The 23,673-nt window shown below is 44.5% G+C and overlaps 1 protein-coding gene across 1 annotated transcript in view; it reads right to left on the reverse strand.

The window, feature by feature from the left end:
• Positions 1-2,931: 2,931 nt before the first annotated feature.
• The window catches only part of LOC311521252 (uncharacterized protein), an 82,476-nt gene continuing 61,734 nt past the window's right edge, over positions 2,932-23,673 (reverse strand). The window contains exons 2-3 of the mRNA XM_084629504.1: positions 8,188-8,307; positions 2,932-5,711 (exon numbers count right to left, since the gene is read on the reverse strand). Of these exons, the coding sequence (XP_084485630.1) occupies positions 5,531-5,711; positions 8,188-8,307 (301 nt within the window). The 3' untranslated portion in view covers positions 2,932-5,530. The remainder of the gene's footprint in view (positions 5,712-8,187; positions 8,308-23,673) is intronic.

Raw genomic sequence — 23,673 nt, forward strand, 5'->3', positions numbered from 1 at the left:
ATTGCCCCACCGCAGTGAGGGAACCCCATTGCAGCAAAGCCATCCAGTATGACCTGCACATTTCCCAGAGTCACTACCCTTGATAACAGAATGTCAATGATTGCATTGGTTACTTGGATCACAGCAGCCCCCACAGTAGACTTGCCCACTCCAAATTGATTCCCAACTGACCGGTAGCAGTCAGGCGTTGCAAGCTTCCACAGGGCTATCGCCATGCGCTTCTCAACTGTCAGGGCAGCTCTCATCTTGGTATTCCTACCCTTCAGGGTGGGGGAAAGCAACTCACAGAGTTCCAGGAAAGTTTCGCAGTCACTGTGAATCATCCCATACCTGCAACACTATGCGGTCCCACCAGTTTGTGCTTGTTTGCCTGGCCCAGAATCGGCGTTCCACTGTATCAACCAGCCCCACTGTCCCCATGATGTCCCAATTGCCAAAGCCTGTGCTTTCAGGAATGTCTGTGTCCATGTCCTCATCAAAATCCTCCTCGTGCTGGCGTCTCTTAGCCCAGTTCTGCATATAGTCCAGGATAATGCGTGAGGTGTTTACAAAACTCAAAACAGCAGCGGTGACAGTGAACTGAGCGGGCTCCATGCTTGCTGTGGTATGGTGTCTGCATGGGTAACCCAGGAAAAAAGGTGCAAAATGATTGTCTACCGTTGCTTTCACAGAGGGAGGGGCAACTGACGACATGTACCTGAAACCGTCTGCGACAATGTTTTTGCCCCATCAGGCATTGGGCTCTTAACCCAGAATTCCAATGGGCAGCGGAGACTGCGGGAACTGTGGGATAGCTACCCTCAGTGCACCACTCTGTAATTCGATGTTGCCACGGTAGTGAGGACGCACTACGCCGACTTAATGCGCTTAGTGGGAACAGGTGGAGTTAGGCTAGAAGCAACTCAGCTACATGGACAGAATAGTCTGCAGGGTTTAATAAGTTCAACTTAACCTGCATTCAGCTCTGCTCTTTCCAAAGGAAACAGGCAGGGACTCAGCTGGACATGTGGGTGAACGAGAGGCAGCCAGCAAGCAGTCCAGCTGTGCTGGCAATGTGGCCCTAGAGAAAGCTAAGAGAGAAAGTGTTTGGGGCACAGAGTGCTGTCTGGAAAGGCAGGTTTGGGACAGCGAGCAAAGAAACTGGTTCCTTCCGTTTGATTCCTGCTGTGTTCAGGGAAACAGGACTTTGTAAATAAAGAAGATTGTATCAAAGAAATACCCAACTCTCATCAATTTCTCCTCCTAATTGGAACAACCTGCAACATCCTGAATTTAGCTAACCACACAGGTCAAAAGGCATAATATTATATACTACAGGGGGATTGGCAAAATAGAGTAGTGTGTTTGGGACTCACACTTTGGGCACAGTCCCATTAAAATCAATGAGAGTTTTGTTATTGATTTCAATGGGACCAGGAGCAGGTCCCTTTTTCTCTCCAGACATTGTAGTTTGATTTCTGGAGCATTGTGAAAAGTTGTGACTAGAAAATTTGGTTGCCAGCATTTGTCAGTTTCCTGTTTAACATGTGCCTTCAAAATGGCTGGCCAAATTCTGGTGCTTTATGTGTGTGCACACTAAAGAAATTGCAAGAAGTACCAGGAGCAAAGGGTAAAAGCTGTATTTTTGGCTTCTGCCTGCTGAGAGAAGTCACAGAGTCTGTGCTCTGCAGGTACCTGACGTACGGTGAAGAGAAGCAAACTGAGCATGATCAAGCTCTCGGGGGCACTGTCCATACGTTTATGGCTCTACACATATGGCTGCCCTTATCAAACAATGGCCCCTATGCAAAGCCTCCTCACCACCTCTTCACCACAATTTCTGCTTCTAACAGGCTTCCCTCACCTAGGATATGTGTATGCACCTGGGAGCATTACACCCGCTTCCAAGAATGATGTAGAATTTGGTTCACCATTTCTCTATTTGACACATGCAATTGCACAGATTAACAGAACACTCTGACATGGCACATCTCAGAATCAGTGGAGCAAACGTTTAAAATGGTGCACGCCATTTGTGCAACTCCAAGCCAGCATTTTTACACCAAAGTGCATATGAGAGGTGAGGTGCAAGGAATGAGGTGTGGCCTGCATTTTTTACCCCGGGGGGGATTCCGTGCCACTGCACATGCACAGAATTGATGTCCCCTGCAGATTTTTTTTACTTCCCAGGAGAAAAATGACTTTCTGACAGGGAAGCAAAGGGAAGCCACAAGAGCAGTCATGCAACCCTCCCCAGCAGTATGTTTTGGGTACCCAGGGCAGCCAGCAGAGAGGGAGATCACTGTGGGGCAGGGGGCAGAAATGGGGAAGACCCAGCTGGTGGTGCCTACCCCATGCTAGGCTCAGCTGCTAGTCCTGGCTGGGCTGGGGAGGACGGGACTTCCTTTTCCCCGCATGGCATCCAGGGTCATGTCAGACCCACCCCTGGATTTCTCCCCCAGGTGTAGGAAGCTCTGCAAACTCTTCCCCCACACCCCCACCCACTGTGCTTCCTGCACCGATCACTCCCCCGCTGCAGAGGGAGGGGTCACTGTACAGGGAGCTGCTCCCCCATCCACCCAACCCCCCTGCATCCAGACCCCCGTCATACCCAGACCCTCCCGCTGAGCCTCACTCTCCCCCCCACACCCAGAACCCACCCAATGAGCCCCACTCCTCCTTCACCTGGATCACCCTGAGCCACCTGCCTGGATCCCCACTGTACTGAGCCCCACTCCCCCAGCATCTGGACTCCCCACTGAGCCCCCCACACCCAGACCCCGCTGCTGAGCTCTATCCCCCCATACCCAGACCCCCACCCCCGCTGATCCCTAACCACCTTCACCTGGATCCCCATGCAGAGTCCCATTACCTTTGCACTCAGAATCCCCCACAACAAACTCCTTTGCATCCAGATCCCCTCCACACCCGGATCCCGCATTGAGCCACCCACACACAACCCTCTCAACCCACACCTGGACCCCCCACAGTAAGTCCCTTCACACTTGGATCCTGCCTTGCTGAGCCTGCCTGCCCACACCTGGTGCACCTGGCACAGAAGGGCACGGCCATCGGATGTTTCTGGGGCAGGCCTGGTCCTTGCGCTGTATCAGGGTTGGGTACAGCTTCACCACTGAGTCCATGTCCTGTGTGGGGGAGCTGCACAGTGATCTCCCACCTCTGTGCACCCCAATGCCATGCTGGAGTCTCCATATTCATTTGACAAATACAATTTGCAGAATTTTAGAATACTGTGTGCAAAATTTTTATTTTTTGGTGCAGAATGCCATCAAGACTAATTTTTAAATGTGAATCCAGGCATATGCAGTACTGCACAGCTGGGCTAGAAAAACTGGAAAAGAGTGAGACCAAAAGAAGGTGCACAAAGGAAACCTTAAAGCAATTTGGATGCACACATTCCATTCTAGAATACTGAGACTAGAATGGTATATTAAGTTACAGGTGGCAAGAATGCCTGTAGAGAGGCATGATCTGAAGATAGGCCTGCAGCCATGAACTGTGTTGAGTACTAATCTTGCTCTGACATAGTGTCAGAAGGTGGCAATCTAATATTTCCATTTCCCCTTCTGTAACATGGGAAAAACACTTAGTGTTGTAAGCATTAATTTATGTTCATAAAGCCCATTGCTGGTGTTAAATACTAAGTATTACTAACCATCTATATAAACTGCTGAAATTTCTTTATGGCTTTCAAGTTGAAGTACATATGTAAACTAAATTGCTATGTAGCTGCTAGCGGTTAATATATGAGTGTACAAATGGTTCTATAGTTTTTGGGTAGCGACTAGAAGTAGTTTGGAGTATTTGTCAAAAGCAGGTATTTTCCTGTACAATTATTCAGGGATTTCTTTCTCCACAAGTAGCAACTGGCTTAAGGTAAGGAGTGTTATGGAGTGGCTATCATAGAAGATTTATTGACTGTCCCATAGCAGAAAGTGGATTTGGTGCATTATACAGCATTTTAACATAGGTGCTTCAGATTTCTCACATGGAAAGGCATCTTAGGGAGGAAAGAATAGGGTGAAACAAGTTAGTGACAACAACATCCTCAGAAATCAGCTAGTTCTTGGCACTCAATGAAAAATAAATAGCTATGAGGAAGCAAGATGCCCCGCCCTCCACATGAGATCACCTCTCCAACCATATAGAATGGAGAGCTGTTCCTAGACCTCTCAGGGGAGATGGGGAGTGAGAAGGCTGCCAAGTGAGAGAATGCACATTGTCTCCACTCTAGGCCCCCAGAAACACATAAGATAATACAGTCTCAGACTGATTTTGTTTCTTTCCTACTCTCAGTAGCCTGTGCTGTGAGATCAACAGTGAAAGATTTCTTAAAAAAAAATCAACGTAATGTTCATAAATGAAGATGCCAGACTGACCATTGAGGAGACTAAAATAGTGCTGGCCCTCTGCCAAGCAGTAACTGACGTTGAGCCCTTGTAGATCAACTTCCTACTGGAGGAGAAATCCTTGACATGGTCTGTATTTTCTTAGTGTAACTTGTTTGATTTACACAAATATCAGTCCCTGAGCAGAGGGGGTCATCAACAGCACCCAGGCAATTCCCTCTTTCAGGGTTCTCAGCCCAAGCACTGGTGCTTGGTTTCCAGGGAGCTGTGCCTCAAGAACTGAATCTAGATGAGTGATTAAGGCAAAGAGCAAACACCCTTGCTGCTTGTCACAGCTCTTCCGAAGAAGCTGCATCAGAAAAACAACACAGCATTTCTTCCAAGACTAAAAACTTGCTTGAACACCAAGAAAGAAAATGAGTAAGACTATGTAATTCCACCATCTGGTGACTCATGCCATAAGAATATATTTATCCTCACAAAAGGAATAGCATAGCAGTGGGGATGTATATTTCCTCCGCTCTGTATGCCAATGTACCTGTGGCCTGGCCTAAACGTATCAATGTGCACCGGGTCCGTTACATACTGCCAAATATCTTCTAATTTGGTGTCTAATTCAGAGTTTCAGACTCAGATCAGCATAATTTCTCACACCTAACAAAGACAATTAAAAAAAAAAGTATTTTCACAGTATAAAGTTTATGTGTCCAAAGTTTTAGGCTTCACTCAACAATTCTGCAGTTAGTCCAGCTCTCATTGGGTTGAGGAGGCTTTTTTCCATTGATTTTAATGGACCTTAAAAATCAGATGTTTTTCTGAAAGCTCTACTCTAGGAATTATTGTGGGAAAGTTCTATGGCCTGTAGTATACGGGAGGTCAGATTCGATGATAACTGTGGCCCCTCTTGGAATCTATTAATCTATGGATAAGTTTGATGAGGCTTCCTGTGAGCTCAGGTCAGTATGTGCAATGCTGTCATTCAAATATGGTATCCATTTTAAATAGTCTTTTAAATATTCCATTTTGATGTTTGGGCCAAACACATTAAATCTTAACTGATCGTTTCCGTTGCAAACAACCAGTTTTAATTGCTTCCTTTGAACTTGAGATGGCAATTAATGTTTAATTCAAAACAATCAAAGTTACATAACATTTAACAGAACTTTGCTCATTATGGAGTTTCAGTGTCCAAGGGCAGAACTGGATTTCCTAACTGTATGTCCGTACCATCTGATATTGATGTTGGGCTCTGTGGATCTGGAATGCTTGTCTCCTTCACCAACAGAAGTTGGTCCACTAGAAGATATTACTTCACCCATCTTGTCTCTCTCATATCCTGGGCCCAACATGGCTACAACAATGCTGCAAACAAAATATAAACATAAAGCATTCATAAAACCGGCACAATGGACATATCTAGACATTTTAACAACTTCCCTTCCATTTACTGTCTCCACTTTCTACCGTACATAGGGAATAGCCCAGCTAATGCTGATCTGCGTTCAGTACATCCCAACATTCCACTGTCTGAATACCAAGACGGACAATGAAGGCAACACCGTCACATACCTCTGCCGCCTCATTGGTAGAGCGTGTCATGTTCACTAACCACACTAAGCCAGTGGCGTACTCAAGGGTAATGTGAGTTTACCCATTTCTCATATGAGGAATATGGGATTTAGGTTTGTTTATCCACTTTTTTTTACCATTGCATCGAGTCAAGGAGTCTGATGGAGGTCTGCTTGATTCAGACTCTGACTTCTAACTTAACATGAGCCTCTGCATAAACAGAACATACATCGGCTCCAACTAGCTCTTGAAGGTACAGTACCCCACAGAGTGGGTCAGTTGTGAAGCAGGTAAAGGCCATTGGAAGAGGTCAGTTCCCAAGAAATTTTTAAAAAGCTAAAGGCTAACAAGGCTTGGGCTGAACCATCTACAGAGCCATCAAGCTAACTAACAAACCATATTTGCAGGATTGTGTTGGCATTAGTATTTGTTGAGAGTTATCAGTGTGTTCAGGACTATGTAAAACAGAGAAGATATGGCTCCTACTCCAAAGGATTTACAATAGAAGGGCCTAATATTGCGAAGTGCTTTGCACTTTCTATTGGGTGTACAAAACCTTGATTCCCACTAACCTCACAGGAGGTGCCCTGTATTTTGAAGGATTGGGCCCCATTTTAGACACCTACGGCCAGATTTTCAGAGCTGCCCAGCACTCACAACTGTCACTAACTTTTACTGGAACTGTGGGTGCTTAGCACTTCTGAGAAATCAGGCCCATTGAGGTGTGAGGTTTTTATTTCATGAAAGCTCAGTTTCTCTGGTGGGTTCCCAGTGAAGTTTTGCAGTGTCATATGTGCCCATGGGACACATTAAAAAGGAAGCAACTGAAGCTAACCCAAGAGGCCGGGCCACATGTAGATTTCAGCTACTTTGGCAACAAAAAAGGAAGAAATCTCTTTGCCAAGTGGAAGTGAACGCCGCCTGGTTGGGAATGGGATATTATTCTCAAGTTCTGAAGAAGCAACAGAGCTTTAAAAAAAAAATCCACTGAGAAACACTGTATTGGTGCTCTGACATGTTTCATTACCAGAGGGTTCAATATGGGGCAAAGTCCCATATTTGAAAAACTAGCTGCTGAAAAGTTTAGATTTGAATTATGTCTGACCTTATAGCTGTCTCTTATTTCTTAAACGGGTCACAGTCAATCCATGGATCCTTCCCCCTCTCCGCTCAGTACACACACGTACACACACGCCCCCACACACACTTTAGAAAAGTTTTCATCCAGATCTGAACTTAGTAGTTTGGGCTCTCGTCCTCCACTTTGAAAATGTGTTTCCGATAAACTTTATGAGCTTAAAGTTTACTTATGGCAGATTAGAACTCCTTCAAATTCAGGTACATTCACCAGAAATGTGAATTAACTAATGATTTAACTGGGAATTGGTCCTGCTTTGAGCAGGGGGTTGGACTAGATGACCTTCTGGGGTCCCTTCCAACCCTGATATTCTATGATTCTATGAAATGGTTCCAGTAAATAACAGCGGGTAAAATGATATGTATGCATATTCATTTCTCTAAAGTAGTGTTTGAAAAAGTTGACACACTTGAAACAATCTTGGGCAAGGACTGCTGCTTTTTCTTCTCTCCAGCAATGCAGGGTTTTTCTAAAATGCTAACATTTTTCACTATTGTACTTAGAACATACCTTTAGGAAGAAAATTACAGAAAACACAAGCCACTTCTTGTTTTATGGTTTCCTTCTTGCTAACAAAGCCACTAGATGTCAGTATATACTAAGGTTTCAGAGTAGCGGCTGTGTTAGTCTGTATTCGCAAAAAGAAAAGGAGTACTTGTGGCACCTTAGAGACTAACCAATTTATTTGAGCCTAAGCTTTCATGAGCTACAGCTTATGCTCAAATAAATTGGTTAGTCTCTAAGGTGCCACAAGTACTCCTTTTCTTTTAGTATATACTAAGTTACTCACAGCCAGGATTTTTCTTGTGCATCAATAGCCATGATACCAGGATTGCTACCTGCCAGGGATCATCCTTTTTTTTTGAGGGAGCTGCTCTGGAAAAATCGATAAGGGTGCTCAGTGCACTCTGCCAGCTGGCCAGTTTTAGCATTCAGGATCACCCAGGATGTCCCCGTTTTTTGTACCTCAGCGGTGGCCACCCTAACTGGTGACAAGAGAAAACTGATTTCATTAGGCGTGGCAATTCAACTGCTCAACAATACCACAGCTGATACAGTAATACTATTCAAACAAAAGTATTTGGATAAGCCGAGTAATAGAATATGGAAAAAAAAATGCAAAAAACATACCCATAGAGAAACACAGGATATTCAGTGTTCTGGATGGCAGCAACACAGGCCTGGATCCTGGAAGGTGCGGCATGCCCTTCACTCCCTCTGAATTCACACAGCCTTTGACATGTACACAGGCTAGAAAGAATTAGAAAAGGAATATTTCAGCTATTTAAAGCTAAAAACCAGCTGTTAGAGAGAGTCATTATTTGTTGTACTGTAGCACCTGGGAGCCCCACTGTAGACCAGGACTCCATTGCGATAGGTGCTCCCCTGCCCCAAAGAGCTTACAACCTAGGTAAGGCATTAGCCTCATTGTGATGGGAGGGACCCACATATTTCCATTAAGATTTGGGGGGGTAGGGTGCATAATTTCTCTATGTTCTGGGCACATTTGATCACTGTCCATTGTAATGCAAATTACACTGACTCATGGAAGTTTGCTGTATGGCAACAAAAATGAAGCATTTGAACAGCATATTTACAGAAGGAAGGAAGGGTGTGCTACTCTAGTTATTCCTTAAATATGGGTTGGCATGAGTTAAATACTGCCCCAACCTAACACAACCTTGTGAAACTTCCCATCAGATTTCATGTGACTTTCATGGGCAGCCAGCTGTGAAAGAATGCTGTACCGATTGCCAGAGATCAGGTACATTTTGTAAACGTTGATAAGACTCAAGAACATAAATCCCTCTTAATAGGACAGATAGGGTTTAAAAAGTGTACAAACTCAAAACACCATGGAGCATTGCAGCAGTAGGTAATAGCCCAGTCCTGCCAGGCAGAGAGTATTTCTAGCTCCTATGGGCTTTAGAGCAGTGGTCCCCAAACTTTTCACGTCACGTCCCCCTCCTTATCCTTACCCGAACCCCTCCACCCCTGGGAGCCACAGTGGGGAACCAGGGCCCCAGCTCCTGTCGGGGGGGATGTGGACAGAGGTAAGGGTGACAAGGTTGGGTCCAGAACCGTGGCTGGGCTGAGACGAGATCTAGGGACCAAGGCCAGAGTCACAGCTGGGGGCAGGGCCAGGGCCCGGAGCGGAGCCACAGTAGGGGGGCCGAGGCTCGGGGGGCGCCGGGCCGGGAGCGGAGCTGCGGTCAGGAGCCAGGGCGGCAGCCAGGAGCGGAGCTATGGCTGGAGCTGTGGTCGGGGCAGAGCTGGGGCAGAGCTGGGCTGGGTGGCTCTCCCTCCCCACCCACCTTGGGCCCAGGCCCCGCCACGCTTCCTCAAATGTTCCTCCGCACAGTTTGGGGACCAAACTGCTTTCGAGGGAGTTGAGGAAGTTCAGCGCCTTTTAGAGTGTAGCTCCACAGGCTTGATTCTGCTCCTATTGAAATCAATAGTAGTTTGTAACGGCCTTCAGTGGGAGCAGGACTGACTCTTCAGCGAAGAGCCCTTTCCCCCAGTTCTCTAGTAGCGTTATTGCCTTTGCTTCACGCATCTGAATCACAGTGAAACACAAGTTTTCCCCGCCTACATATACATCTATCTGATCTCGCTCAATCTCTCTCTTACACACTCACACGAGTATATTGCACTGCAGTTACCAAGACCATCCATTCAGCTGGTACAGCTTAAGCAATGGCAGTGCAAATTTTGCAAGTATTCCACTTTAGCCCACCAACGTCCCACCAACTTGACCTGAAGGGATCACATTTAAGGGTATGTCTACGCTGCTGCAGCTGTAGCACTCGACAGTCGACATTTGCTTCGGTGACAGAAGGGATTTTCCACCGCTCCAGTTAAGCACCCACGCGGTAGCTGTGTTGACAGGCGAGTACGTCTATCAGCGTGGTCGTGCACACACCAGGGCTTAGGTTGACTTAAATTCATCTGTCGGGGACATACTGTGCGACGGAGCTAGGTCAACCTAAGAGTTAGGCGTAGACCAAGCCTAAGAATCAAAGTCTCCAAGAGCTATTCCTGACATGACCTTTTGCAGTGCCCGCCCTGTGTGGTAACTAGTGACATCTGCGGTGTTTTGTGCGCGGTGGATATAAGGAGGTTAGATACTGATTTAAAATGGTTATACTCTTATGACCTTACAAACGGTAAGACTAGATTGTTCAGACACTGCCATCTGCGTTTGGGAGTGCAGAAACGTATAGGTAAAGCATATTAGGTCACTAAGAGACTTCAGTCCCTGATCTTCAGTCAGTCAGGGACTTGAACATCGGAATGATCTAAATTGTGGCCCCAAATAACTGAAGGCACTAAAATGCATCTGGAAAAATGGAGGCCCAGTTAAGGCAATGCTGAAAATTTGGCCTTTTATCTTCTTTTAATACAGTATTTCCCATTTTAGAGAGAACATGGTAAATTAACAAATAATCCTTTGCACTAAGAAATCTTTGTGAACATAAAGCATGGCGTAGCATGGACAGTCTACACAAAGCTACCATTCTAACTAGAAACAGCTTGCGTTACTTCAAGTTCTTCACGTATTCATGGATAGATTAATTGCCCTTTCAAGTCACTAGTAGGGGGGATCCGACATTACAAACAAAGCACTTTGTCAGCAAACTACAGGGGCAAAAAGATCATGACTGACGTGGTGATAGGCAGTGTGAGCTAGCAGTCGGGACACGACTGAGCCAGGAGATCATGGTTCTAGTCTCTTCACTGACCTTCTGTCTGACTTAGGGCAAGTATGAGGCTCTCTTTTCCCTCCCTCCCTTTGTCCATCTTGTCTAGTTACATTGTAATCTGTTTGGGGATGCAGGGACTGTTTCTTACTATGTGTTTGTCCAGTGCCCAGCACAAAGGGCCCACTAGGCACTGCCATAATACAACTAATAGAACTGCCGGGATAATTCTGGATCCATTCTACGCTAATCACAAGGGCCCCTTTGGATCTCTTTTGTCGACAGACGAGACTGCTTTATTATTAACTGCGAAGGAAATGAGCTTCAGTATCTTATGATTATTTAAGACATAACAGGGAAAGAGTTAACGTGGCACTTGCAGACAGTGAGATGTAGACTTTACTACATTTATATTATTGAGTGGGGAGAGAGGGAGAGAGACATTTAACAACTCTTGCTCCCTCTGAGGGAGTAAGTGCCCAGAATGCCCTGTCAGCCATGGTTCTGTTCAGCAGTGCTTGTTTAGAATGTCTGTCTCCTCTCCATTTCTACTGAACTGCTATTTAAAGCAATCGCTTTAGTCATTGCAGTGACAAATATATCATTGGGTCCTTGTATTAAACACCTCTTTCCCACTTTTATATATAGCAAAACCGTGTCCCTGTGTCACTGAGAGGGCTAGATGAAAAGCAGTGTTAGCTCTAAAGAAAGGATGAGGAAGGAGACTGGGTCCATATCCATAAGAGGGTTAGCATTTGGGTCTGCAGCTTGAGCTGTAACCTATCAAGGCTAGGATTTAATAAGGATAAAGCCTAAGGAGATTTAGGTTGGTTTTGCCTACATCTAAAAACAGATCTGGTCACACTTTGAATCTGGCCCAGAAGCCAGACCAAGAGCCTGTTCTCACCTAAGGATTCAGATCTGAAATAGGGTTGCCAACTCTGGATGGACAAATTCCTGGACATTTCATCAAATGACATCAATTTTTAATTAAAAATTAATCTTTAATTCCTGGAGACTCCAGGACAATCTGGAAGGTTGGCAGCCCTAATCTGAAAAGGCTCAGATGGGAGGTTGATGTTTGGGCCTGTATCCAGTTATGAACATAGGACATTCTAGCCAAATATGAAAAAAGTAAATCGGGAAGTTTTGCTTGGTTTCCTGGCAAACACTGCAAACAGTCGTGTTGAATTGCAGTGCAACAGGAGGACACGGGGTCTTCGGAGCCTGTGATCACATCCCAGTGCTCCTGGTACAGCCCTGGGCCCTTTAAAATTGGGAGCTATAGTTGCAGGGCACAGATCTTCTCTTAGCACTCTATGTGCTCTACGGGAAATCACATGTAAAGCTTCTTGCCTCTTAGGCAGAGGAGCAGAGTGGGGAACCCCAGGGTCAGGGAAGGACCAGGGAGCAGGCGGCTCTCTATGCCTGTTGAACAGAAGGCTGGAGCAGACGATACCCGCAGAGAGTAGGAGTTACTCGGGGAAAGCCTCAGCTAGGAAGGGGCATGAAGCCCCACAAGAAAGGCTGTAATAACTGAAGCCCTGGAGACAAGGGCTAGGCAAGACCCTGTGGGGCAATGAGACTGGTTTTGAATCTTTGTGACTAAAGAAAGGCCCTGAGAAGGGTTGGGCCAGTGTTTGGAGCGTGATTCACTTTCGCTTATACTATTAACACACCCACTGGTTTCCAAACATCGTACATGGGCTACATACTGCCTACCATCAAAGCAAGAGCACAGAGTATTCTTTTCATAGCACCCAGACTTATATCCACCTCTGACTCTATATCAGAGGAGGCTATATGCAAGCAACACACTAAACTGAGCAGAGCCACAGGCAAGATTTAGTCTTATCCACTGCACTAGGGAATGTTATAAACAGAGGCATGTTATGACATCACAGTGTGCCAGACCAACTACCCAGCTCACTGTAGATAGTTTGATAATACACATATTGCCACTCTGGTCTCATTCTCCAGTCTCAACCCATCTCTAAATAAAGGCTGGGAGGATATAAACTGAAAGACATTAAAGTTTAAATTACAAGCAGGAAGGCTTTAAACAGTTGTGAATCAGGAGACAGGGAGTACTGGAAGCCTTGTTTTCTTTCAGTGCCGTATTTTATAGGCGCTCCTGGCAGACCGTTAAACATTCCCACTGCACTCAGCCAGCTTCGAGAGGAGCACACGTGGATTTTCTTAAAAGCCTTTTGGAACATTGATGCTGAACTATAAAAAAACTTTTTAGAAAGTGCTGAGCCCAGTTCATAAAAAGTATGAGCCAACATCTTTCTAGAGAAAAGCATTCAATTTTTAGACTTGAAAGCAAAGGCTAGCTGAGCAATTTCTCACTTTGTTGGCTAAAAATATATAACCTCAAACTATTAACTGCTGTTCCAAATGACACTTATGTCTGAATGGGGCGCCTGCTTTGCTAACATGGTTTTATTGCAAAAATTGACTGGAAGGACTAAATTTACCTTTGGGTATTTGGCAACTTTTGCTAGTATAAGCCAGGTTGCAGGGCCAGTGCTGTCCCAAACATAGGCAGTGCTGTCTGGACAAGGGGTGAAGGTAGGGAGACCAGGCGATGCACTGATTCAGTGTATCATCTCAGCAGTCACTGCCTACAGGGCACATGTGAAGCCTCCATTGGAAAATAAAGTTGTTCTTTCCCTGTTAGAAACCACGAGGGAAGTTGTCTGTGGAACACAGCCTGCCCAGGAGGGAAAGCCACCTGAGGTGCAAGACCTCTCTAGCCTGGGGAGATGCCATTTGCATTTAGGGGATGAATGTAGCTCCAAACTCAAACAAAAAAAAAATCATGAATGTCCACACAGTGTGTGTGTTCTGGTTATTGGGGTCCCAGCTCAGGTCCCGTAGATGTTTCCTGCTGGGCACCCAAAACAGAATCAAAGTCAGTAAATGCTCATGTTTGGCTTTATTGTCATTTGGCAATGACTGCTCAAGGTACAAGGAAAATCAATGGGTGGAAGATCTGTTTTAAGATAATTTTCAGCTTGGTCAACACTTCATAAGCAAGGTGCATCTCCAGTACTGCACAGCATCAAGAGAGATCGTGCCTTCCATATTCAATTATTTTCCAGTATTGCTGCCATGAGAATTATTAGAATAACTGAATCTATCCATAAACTCTGTATGTGTGAAAACACAAATCTGGTATTCATAGCCGCCAGTTTATTACATGAGAAGGACAATAGGATATCCAGGCACAGAACCTTCCAACAACAACATAAGGTTGAGGTCAAGCTTTTTGGATCTCGGCTATGCTGGCATTTGTTCCTACAAGAAAATAAAAAAAATATTCAATAAGGTTCCCAGAGACCTTAAAAAGCAGAAACATCTGTTGCCGCTATGGACAGCTTGTATGCTAAGTTCAGCAGCAGAAACGCTAGCAGCTTGACCAGGTCTGCCCTTACCACTGAAATGCCTCTGTGCTCAGTGGGAAATTATAGACAGTTTCAGGGGACATATCAATAATTCAGATAGCCAAAACACACAAACAAACAAGAAATAGCACTCTCTTCCCTTTTCTGTCAGGAGACCGGTGAGACTGGATGATGTTTGTGGTTTGCAGCATATTATTTATCAGAGCTAGATCTATAAATCCATGTAGCTCTATTGACTTCAAGTCAATAGAGTGACGCAAACTCACACCAGCTGAAGAGCTGTCCCATGGTATTTATTTATTTATTAAAGATGATTTTTTAGCTAAAAAGCCCACCGGACTGAGATTCAGTACATCTGGTTTTTGTTCTCAGCACTATAGGTTTCTGTGAAAAATCACAACCTTTCAGTGCCTCAGTTTCTCCTCTGTAGAATGAGACTAATGCTCCCCTATGTTGCAGGATCTTGTTTAACTTTCAGATCCTTTGATGGATGTTGCAATACAAATACAAAGTATTGCTTTTGACACAGCTCTGCCAACTGCAAATCCTGAGCAGAAACATGCTTCCTATGTCAGTGCCAAGATCACCAAGTGTCGTGAAACTGCTCCATCACGTGCCGTGGATTTTTAAGTAATGTGGATAAGTGTCCACTGGGAACTAGGGTACGGCCACAAAATTTGTTTCACTTGTGACCGAAGCTATATCAATCATCTGTCCAGAGAGGAAAAGCTGATGCATTGACCCATTGTGCTATTTAGCCCCTCACGTGTTTGATGTGGGAAACCTCACTAAAGTGAAGTCCCTTAGAAAAGGAAGAGTCTTTACAGAGCAGATTTCCATGGAAGCGCAGATTCCCAGTAACAGAGCTTTAATTTATGTAGCCCCTTTTATAGAAAATGGACTCCCAAATCCTTTACAGAACTAAACACTATCAAAGGGAAACGGAAATCAAGACATGCACACACCAGGGACTGACTATACATTGGTCCCATTCTCTTCCCACCCACATGCTGGTGCAAATCAGGAGTGACTCCTTTTAAGTCTGTAGACTTATGTTGTAAAAGTGGGGTGAGTGGAGAATCAGACTCATGATTTCAGATGAGAGTTGAGAAGAGACAGCACTGGAAGACATGAGACTGACAGAAGCACAGACACTTGGGGATTTGTATTTATTGTTTAGTTTAATGCTGGTGAACGTAAAATAGTATGAAACAGAACTTCTGTCTACAGTACTGCAGATTTATTTATTTATTTATTTTAAGTAGCAGGGGTGGACTTCAATTTGCAGATATCAGGTGACGTTATGTAGGACCTCAGGATTTGACACTTACAATGGTATTTAGCTAGGACACCATGGCTGAACACCCAAATTCTAGTGAAAAGTGCTATAAGATACTTCCCTGACCACATGTGATCAGGACTTTGGTTTTACTACTTACTCAAAGGGGCTTCCAGCAGCCATATTGGTTCAATGCCGATTCAAAGGAAAATATGCCTCCTACTCAGTCATCGACATCACCTCTTGCCACACTTAAAATTTCTTTCAAGGTCTTCCCTCCAAGTACCTAACAGGTCCAAACCTGATAAGTTTAAGGTATTTTCAATCTGACATAGTTCTGTAGAATGACTGCCAGGAAAACTTCATTGCAGACTCTCAGTTTTTGATTGCAGAAGGACCCACATCACCCCTATTTCTATGATCACGTAGCAGAACTTTCTGATCTGGACAAGGATTGGGGCATAGAAAAAAAAAAGAAGGAAGAAGCAGCCCAGAAAATATGGAGGAAAGAGAGGAGCATGGGGAATGCTGCCAGAAGAGGAGGAATAAAAGAAGCACAAGTAGATTACAGTTCTATCAACGCTGAAAAAAAGGATGTGTGATTCTAGTGGGGTAGTTGTTGACCAGAAAGAGTATAGTAGCCCGTCACAGCAAACGATCCCTCTCAGGGCAACACGTTAAATGAATGAGGCAACCAAGTATCCAGGTCCATGAATGAGACATGTGCCTGATAAATGTGTGCATGGGGGGAGGATAGATTGCTGCCCCTATTTCCAGCACCAGCGTTTCACTTTGACACCAGCATCACCACTCTGCGGATGCCCTAGGCTTTGCAGGCTGGTTTCCCAGTGGAGGAGGCATCAATGATGTGGAGTCTGGGTATACTCTAAATGTAATGTCTTATTTATGCATAAAATGCATAAATACCAGTCCTGGAACATAGATGGTCAAGCAGCATACAGGCCAAGCCCTTCTTCCAGGAATCTCAGTCCAACACAAATGCCTGGTTCCCAGGGGGAAACAGTCTCATTAATTGACTCTAATCAGAACCCAAGGCAGATGACAAATTCTCCTACAGCTTGCACAGCTTCCTTTGTCCCAAAGCTGCCTCTGCATCACAAACCTAGCATAACCCAAACCTAAACGACAAGGCAGCATGTCTTCTCAAGAGTCAAAACGTTCTCTCACACTACTAAAATTCTTGGAAGACTATACAACACCACAGCCCGGTGATACAAAAGGGACATACTGTAATAGCAGGTAAGTGTAGATGGATATCAGGATCCCACTCAGCTCTGTCTCTTACCCTGCTGCAAGAGTGGTAGGGGGAGAGTTCATGAGCAGCCTGTGCACTTTGGGGAAGGAGGAGACAGACAACAGCTATGTTTACAGGCACTTTGCTGAGCATGGGGGCATGGACACCAGGTGAAGTCACCACAGCTCTCTGGGAGCCAACAGCTTAAGAATCACTGCACTCAAACTGTAAAACTGAATGCTGCAAACTCAGGAGGATAAAAATCCAAACAGCTCTTCAGGATTGTGTCTCTCTCAGTGCTCCAAGCCTTGCAACATTTTAGTGTTTTTTAAAGCCCCAGCTCCTGGAGGCAAGTGATTACGTAAGAATCTCATCTTATATGTTTAAAAGAATGTTTCTAACTGTCATGGTTGCAGAGAAAAGCCTGGAAATGTGACCCAACTGCACCCTAAAAGCTCAAAAAACAAATAAACTTAAAACATTTTAAAAATCTCATGATCTCATGAGTTCTTGGGGTTTATTTTGACATGCTTGGGGCTGATTACATATTTGGATAGTGCCTAGCACACTGTGAACTCTACTGTAATGTAATAAGAAATCCATAAAAATATCACCAAGTAGTTGTGCACATCTCTAGACAATTGGTCTTGTGTCAAAATAAGTGCTGTTATTTTTAATCTAGAGTCTTGGTGCATGTGTTATGTTCAGACCTTCCCATTACTGATAAATACCAGAGCTTTTTGGGGGCAATCTTGCTGACACACAAATTAGGGTCCATTTTGGATTTTTCTTCAATATACATACTTTCCATTTGACCTTGACCTGTTTATTCATCTGACTCTGTCCCTTTTTGAAATTGCACATCCTGCTTTTGATTAACAGAAGAGAGGTCAGATGGAAAGAAAAAAAGGGGGGAGAGTTTGATAAATAACAGAAAGTGGATCAGTTATAAGCACACTAAACTTAAAGCTAAGAAGTGACCTAAAATTAAAAAAATAGGAGAAAGGACAGGAAATAGGAGAGGAATGTTCTCTCTTTTCAAGTATTATGATTTCTAGCTCTGTTCTATGATTGTTTCATTTGCTTTATAACGCCAACATGATTCAATTCTGTAATGCATGCTCATGAATAAGATTACTCATAGGAGGAAGCACTGCAGGAACACATTGATCTTTAGAAATTGCCTATGCCCACATTAGAAGTAAAATGATAATTTAGCCACTACCATAATGTAAGTGTTAAATCATCATCATCATAGCAAAGCTAAGAAAAATTGAACTCATTAGATTGATCTGGAAGATAATTTTGTATTCTTGTTTCTGGTAAGTGATACTGTCCAAAGTTAGTGGTACCGAAAATAAGAACATAAGAATGGCCATACTGGATCAGACCAAAGGTCCATCCAGCCCAGTATCCTGTCTACCAACAGTGGCCAATGCCAGGTGCCCCAGAGGGAGTGAACCTAACAGGTAATGATCAAGTGATCTTTCTCCTGCCATCCATTTCCACCCTCTGACAGAGGCTAGGGGCACCATTCCTTACCCAGGCTTGGTGAAATACTCATCAAGGCTTATGAAAAACTATGGGGTGGGATGTTCAGAAATGCTCATTCTTGCCCTAACACTGCTCTCTAACGTCAATGGGAGCTAAGTTAGGCTTGTTTTGAATGCTTCTGAAAACCCCACTCGTAACACATAACGCAAATCGGCAGATCACATGTACAAAGAAACTGTTACAAGAGTATTAATTAGAGCAGGTGAGCAAATTCATTTAGAGAAAGTGAGGAAGAACTGGCCTTTCTGTTCAGAAAAGCTCAACAGAAAGCTGGTTCTCATGAGATCAACAGCACTATTTGATAGGGCTTTTCAGTTTGGAGACTTGAATTAAGCGAGGAAGAAGCACCCAAGCTAAAAAGCCAAAAGAGAAATGTTATGCAAGAAGGTAAGTAATCTTGCAAGGGAGCAGACTGAAAACAGGAAATAGCTCTGATAAAGAACGGACTTCAACAGTCTTTTGAAAACAGGAAAGAAGTTGCTGAAATGGATAACCTGCAAGTTATGAATCATCAGTTCTATGGGGTCACCACAGAAAAGGCTCAGTCTACCACCACCTAAGATGCAAAGGCTCCACAAGGCAGGCAGTAGAGTGTAGACCCATTGGGACAATGCTCACAGAGGAGACCTTGAACATATCTCTATGTTTATATATCAATGACTATCCATCCCGGGGTCTTAGAAAAACAACAACAAAAAAACGCCACCAACAGGACCAACTACAAATACCAAACCAATCCACTATTTATAAGCAGGCAGAGTAGTATTCACATATTAAGTGTAATAAAATACAATCACACAAGCACAAGCCTGTACCCACATGTGTTGCGGCATTCCACACAAGCAGAAGACTTGATATCAAGCGCAAAATCTACACCCTACTCACTGCATAACTTGCTTTTTCCAAAAATAAATATGGATTAGAAATGCCCTTAAAGTTTCATAGGCTGGAGGCTTCTTTGATTTCATTTTTAAGCATTTGCTTTTCCCATGAAAAGTCATTTTATGTATAACCCTTCTGCCCGTTGCAGCCAGCAGCAACCAGGGCTGGGTTCAATATCTAGGGATGAGTTCCTTTTCAACAATACAACACAGAACCAACTCGAGCCCCCACCCAGTAACCTGGGAAAATTACACACCACTCTGGGCGCCTCGGAGAGGCAATACTTCCCCACTCGCAAGCACAGAGTCTGAGTGTAGCAAAGAAATTTTTAATGAAAGAAAGGAAGTCACCTGACATTAATTAGGGAAAATGCCAAAAGGATTCATAAACCTAAAACTGTGAGCAGGGCACCCACCCCAGAGTCTGTGGGGTAGTGCCTTCTGCCTCATGTTCTTGAGTTCCACAACCAAAAGTTCCTTTACTGTGCCCCTCTCTGCTCCCTCACCATACCCCACTGGTGGTTATCCTTGGTCAGTGAGGACCCAGGGTTCAGAGGTGCTGCGTGAGTTCACCTCCCACCCAGCGAAGAAGACACCTGGCTTGCTCCGCCAGGCCACCCTGCCAGCCACTGCGCCTCACCACCTGGCCGCCCTGCTGACTGCTCACCACTTTCACCAGCTGCCCATCAGTCATTTCATTCTGCCACCGGCCTCTCTGTTGTGATCTCTGTAGGTTAGTCTCTTAGTGATTTTTAGCTCTCAGCAGGCTGGGCAGAAACGCTGCCCCATCACAACTGATTTCAGCTCTCATTGAACACTTAAGATAACAAAAGGCTCCTAATGAAACCTATTTAGCTCTAGCTTTAAACAGTGGGGAGGAACAGGTTAAACCAGACCTGGGACCCTTAGGGAGAGTCCACAGCTTCTGGCTGGGACACCTATCCCCCCCACACTTACTTTCACAGAGGTCTGGCATTTAAGCCCCTGGCTTAACGAGGTCCTTTCAGCTGATCCCCTTATTTGGGACATGTTAAGCCCAGTTCTGCTCCCCTTTATTCATACAGTAAAGACAACAATATTGATAACAGCATTTCACTACCCCTGCATTCAGTACTACAGTGATTTGTAACCCAGCCACCAGCCAAAGTTAATCACTTTGAGCAACACAACTCTAACACCACCATGGATATCTAAGCAGAGTAGGTGTGTTCATGTAAATACAGTTTGCTCCTGAAGTCTTTCCCCCTTCCAGCTAGCTGTCAAAGGAGAATTCATTCAGACGCTGCTTACATCTGCATAAATGCCCAATTCCTGTGGGATTTCACACTGATTTCCTGTTTTAACCGAGTTTGCTTCCAATTATGTATGTGTACAAAAACCACTTCTGTCTTTTGAGAGGGTTCATGATAAGCATTTAACATTGATTGAAATGAAATCATACCATGTGTTACCCTGGAAATCACAAAACCTTCAGGAGCAAGAATTAAGCATTTTGTTCCAGAGACAGTGATTAGTGCAATGGAGATCGTGGATATCAAAGTAGAAGGTAGTATCATGGTGTAAGCATCCTTCCTCACAAAGATCTCAGTTATTGGCATACGATAGACATGAAAACAAAGCATATCAAGCCTCCCTCTGGCCTTGTCTACATGGAGAAGTTGACCAGCGTAGCTATTCTGGAATAATAAAATATATATATAGTCAATAAAATATAATATAGTCAATCTATTCTGGAAAGAAAAAGTCACAGAATAATTAGTGCACTTCCAAAGTAATTATTGCAGAATGAAATGGCTTTTATTCTGGAATGGAGTGTCTATCTGGGGAGTGTAATGCAGTACACTAGCTCTATAAGAGTAGAGGAGGCCAGAAGACCCCATTCCAAGGAGCTGGAATGAACAAAGACCCAAGAAATGGCCCAGTAGCAGAAGAGAGGAAGTGCTCCTGGAGAATTAGGAGTTGGACTGGGGGGAGGAGGGAAATCCAGGATACTGTTCCTTTAAGGGCCCGGGATCAGGAGCCCTGTAGTCCGTGGTAGGGCAGGGCTCCCATCTCTTCCAGCCAATTGGGATGAGCGGTCTTGAGAAGGCCAGTATATAGACTGCCTCCTCCCGCAGAACAGGGGACACACTGACAGAAGAAGGAAGCCAGAAAGGGCTGGAACTGTGGCTTCCAGTGGAACAGACTGACTGATACACACAGAGCTCTGTGTGAGGCAGAAGAACTAGCACTGAATGTGAATTTTTGTGTTATCGATATGGACATTATTTTGGGGACTCTGAAGATTGTTTGAATCTTTTTGGTTATTAAATGAGCCCTGGGTGGGGTGGGGGTGCTGTTATCCACAAGTGAGGTTGTGTGGAGTGCTTAGGGAGCCTGTAGGTGAGGGCTAACAGGGACTGGGTACCTGCAAAGTGACCCTGGCCACAAGGGGGAGCTAAGTAAGTGGCCACCCTGATACAAGGAGCTATTGTGGAACATAACTAATCTGGGCCATTGGGGAAGAGTCACTCTTTTCCTTCCCTGGGTATTTGATATTCTCCCTGTCTCAAGTTTATTTGTAAGCTGAACTCTGAGGAAGAAAACTGAATGCATCTGCTGCAAAGGCCATGCAGCATCAGGGTCCCTGAAAACACAGACAAGTGTGTTCTGTAGCTTCCAATCCACTGTACCCGCTGGTGCCATGGCACGCGGTATTGTTATTTGCACTTAGGGCAATACTCATTTTTTAAAAACTTGCTGGCTTTCATGTAAAAGTTTATTTTAAAAACACAGCAGAGAGATGTAATTTCACAGTGGGGCCTCATCCTGCTTGTGATAGAGATGAACGGGTTGGGACTCCAGGGCAACTAACTAGAGAGGATGGATCATCCAGTAGTTTGGGTCCCAGCCTAGGACTTGGACATCCAGGTTCAAGTCCCTGCTCTACCATAGACTCCACGTGTGACCTTGGGCAAGTCATTTAGTCTCTCTGTGCCTCAATTCCCCATATGTGAAAGGGGGATAATAATTTTACAGAGATGTTGTGAGGATAAATATGAGGTAAGTATACAACTACTCAGATACAATTGTAATGGGGATCATAACCACCTACGACACATAAATAGCTCTGTGGGATCAGATAGCTCACAACTAAGGGAGCCAGACAAACCCATGTCCCACTTACCAGGTAATTACTAATCATGACAACCTGAGTGGCCCCAGAAACCAGACCTCTGTCTCTTTACAGGAACCTAGGAACTTGGTAAAGCTTGTTGTGTGAAACTCAGGTATTATGGGACAAATTTTCAACGAGCCTTTGCTAGTTCTCCTTTTTTAATCTTGTGAGATTACAGATACAAATAATTTCAGGCACAATTCTGCACCTGCGGTTCTTTCCACTTGCAGCTACCAATGCCAGTCAGCTCTGTGTTCTTGGGGAACCAGGGCACAGCATCTAGCCTGTCTGATTCATGAAAGACACCCCCCAACCAGCCTCTGCTTAAACAAAAACCATCAGAGAAAAATCTTGCAGAGAGCAATGAAGGGCGGATGGGAGACACACGTAGACCCCTCCTGACAAGGGTGACAAGACTAAGACATCTCCATTAGCATACAGAATGGAAAATAGAGACAGCTCCCCTAGCCTCATCTGCATGAAAGATGGTACAGGGAGACATCTCAATTTGCATACAGAATGGAGAACAGAGAACCGCACTGAACTCTGGGACCAGAAAAGCAGGGAAGCACGGCATCATGGGGGATCTCTGCTCCAGATGTTAATGAACCTACACCTGCACACACCCAGCTCAGCAATTATCAGACCAATTCTAGTAATAAACCCTTGATTGATATCCAAAATACTGAAGCAGCTTAGTTGCACGGTAAGCTCCCTAGAAGAAAACACCACCAGTAGCCAAGAGTGATCAGCTCCTATTTTCTAGCCTAAAGAAAACCCTTGAGTCATCAGTTTATCTATAAACAAATCTAGTTTTCTCCCTTGAACCACTGTATTTTACCTACGAAAGTCTCTGCTCACCCTCCAGTCAGTGTTCTGATGCATGGACCCAAACGCTGTATCAGTTCTACAGGGACTCCATCTCCTGACTGATCGTGCTGGGGCTCTGCCTGTCTCCTGCACTCAGAACCCTGAGCTACCCCCATCACCTGGGAACCCCGACCAGTTCATGCTTCAGAGAATGGTGAGATTCTTTTCTTTCTCTCTCTCTGTTTTCCTTTCTACCTCATGTATTGACCTTTAATAATGTATGTTATGTTGGTTTAGGCTCTACTTGTGTAGTTATCACTATTATTCAATAAATAACTTTTATGGTTAAGCTGGTTGCTTCTCTCTTTCTCTGAACTTTACTCTTTTGTGTTTTTAGCTTCCCCCATTTACTCTGCAGCAACGCTTCTTTTACCTAAGCTAAAGATCCCTGTAGAGCCCAAAAATACTGTGGGGTTTGCTCATCAAGTGGGTTATTACCAGTACAATTGTGATGTGAAAGTGGAGATAGTGACATGTTAAACCTGTGGCATATAAGGAGGGGGGGCAGCT

The sequence above is a fragment of the Lepidochelys olivacea genome (assembly GCF_965140295.1).
Source record: "Lepidochelys olivacea isolate rLepOli2 genome assembly, chromosome: 5".
Lineage (NCBI taxonomy): Eukaryota > Metazoa > Chordata > Testudines > Cheloniidae > Lepidochelys > Lepidochelys olivacea.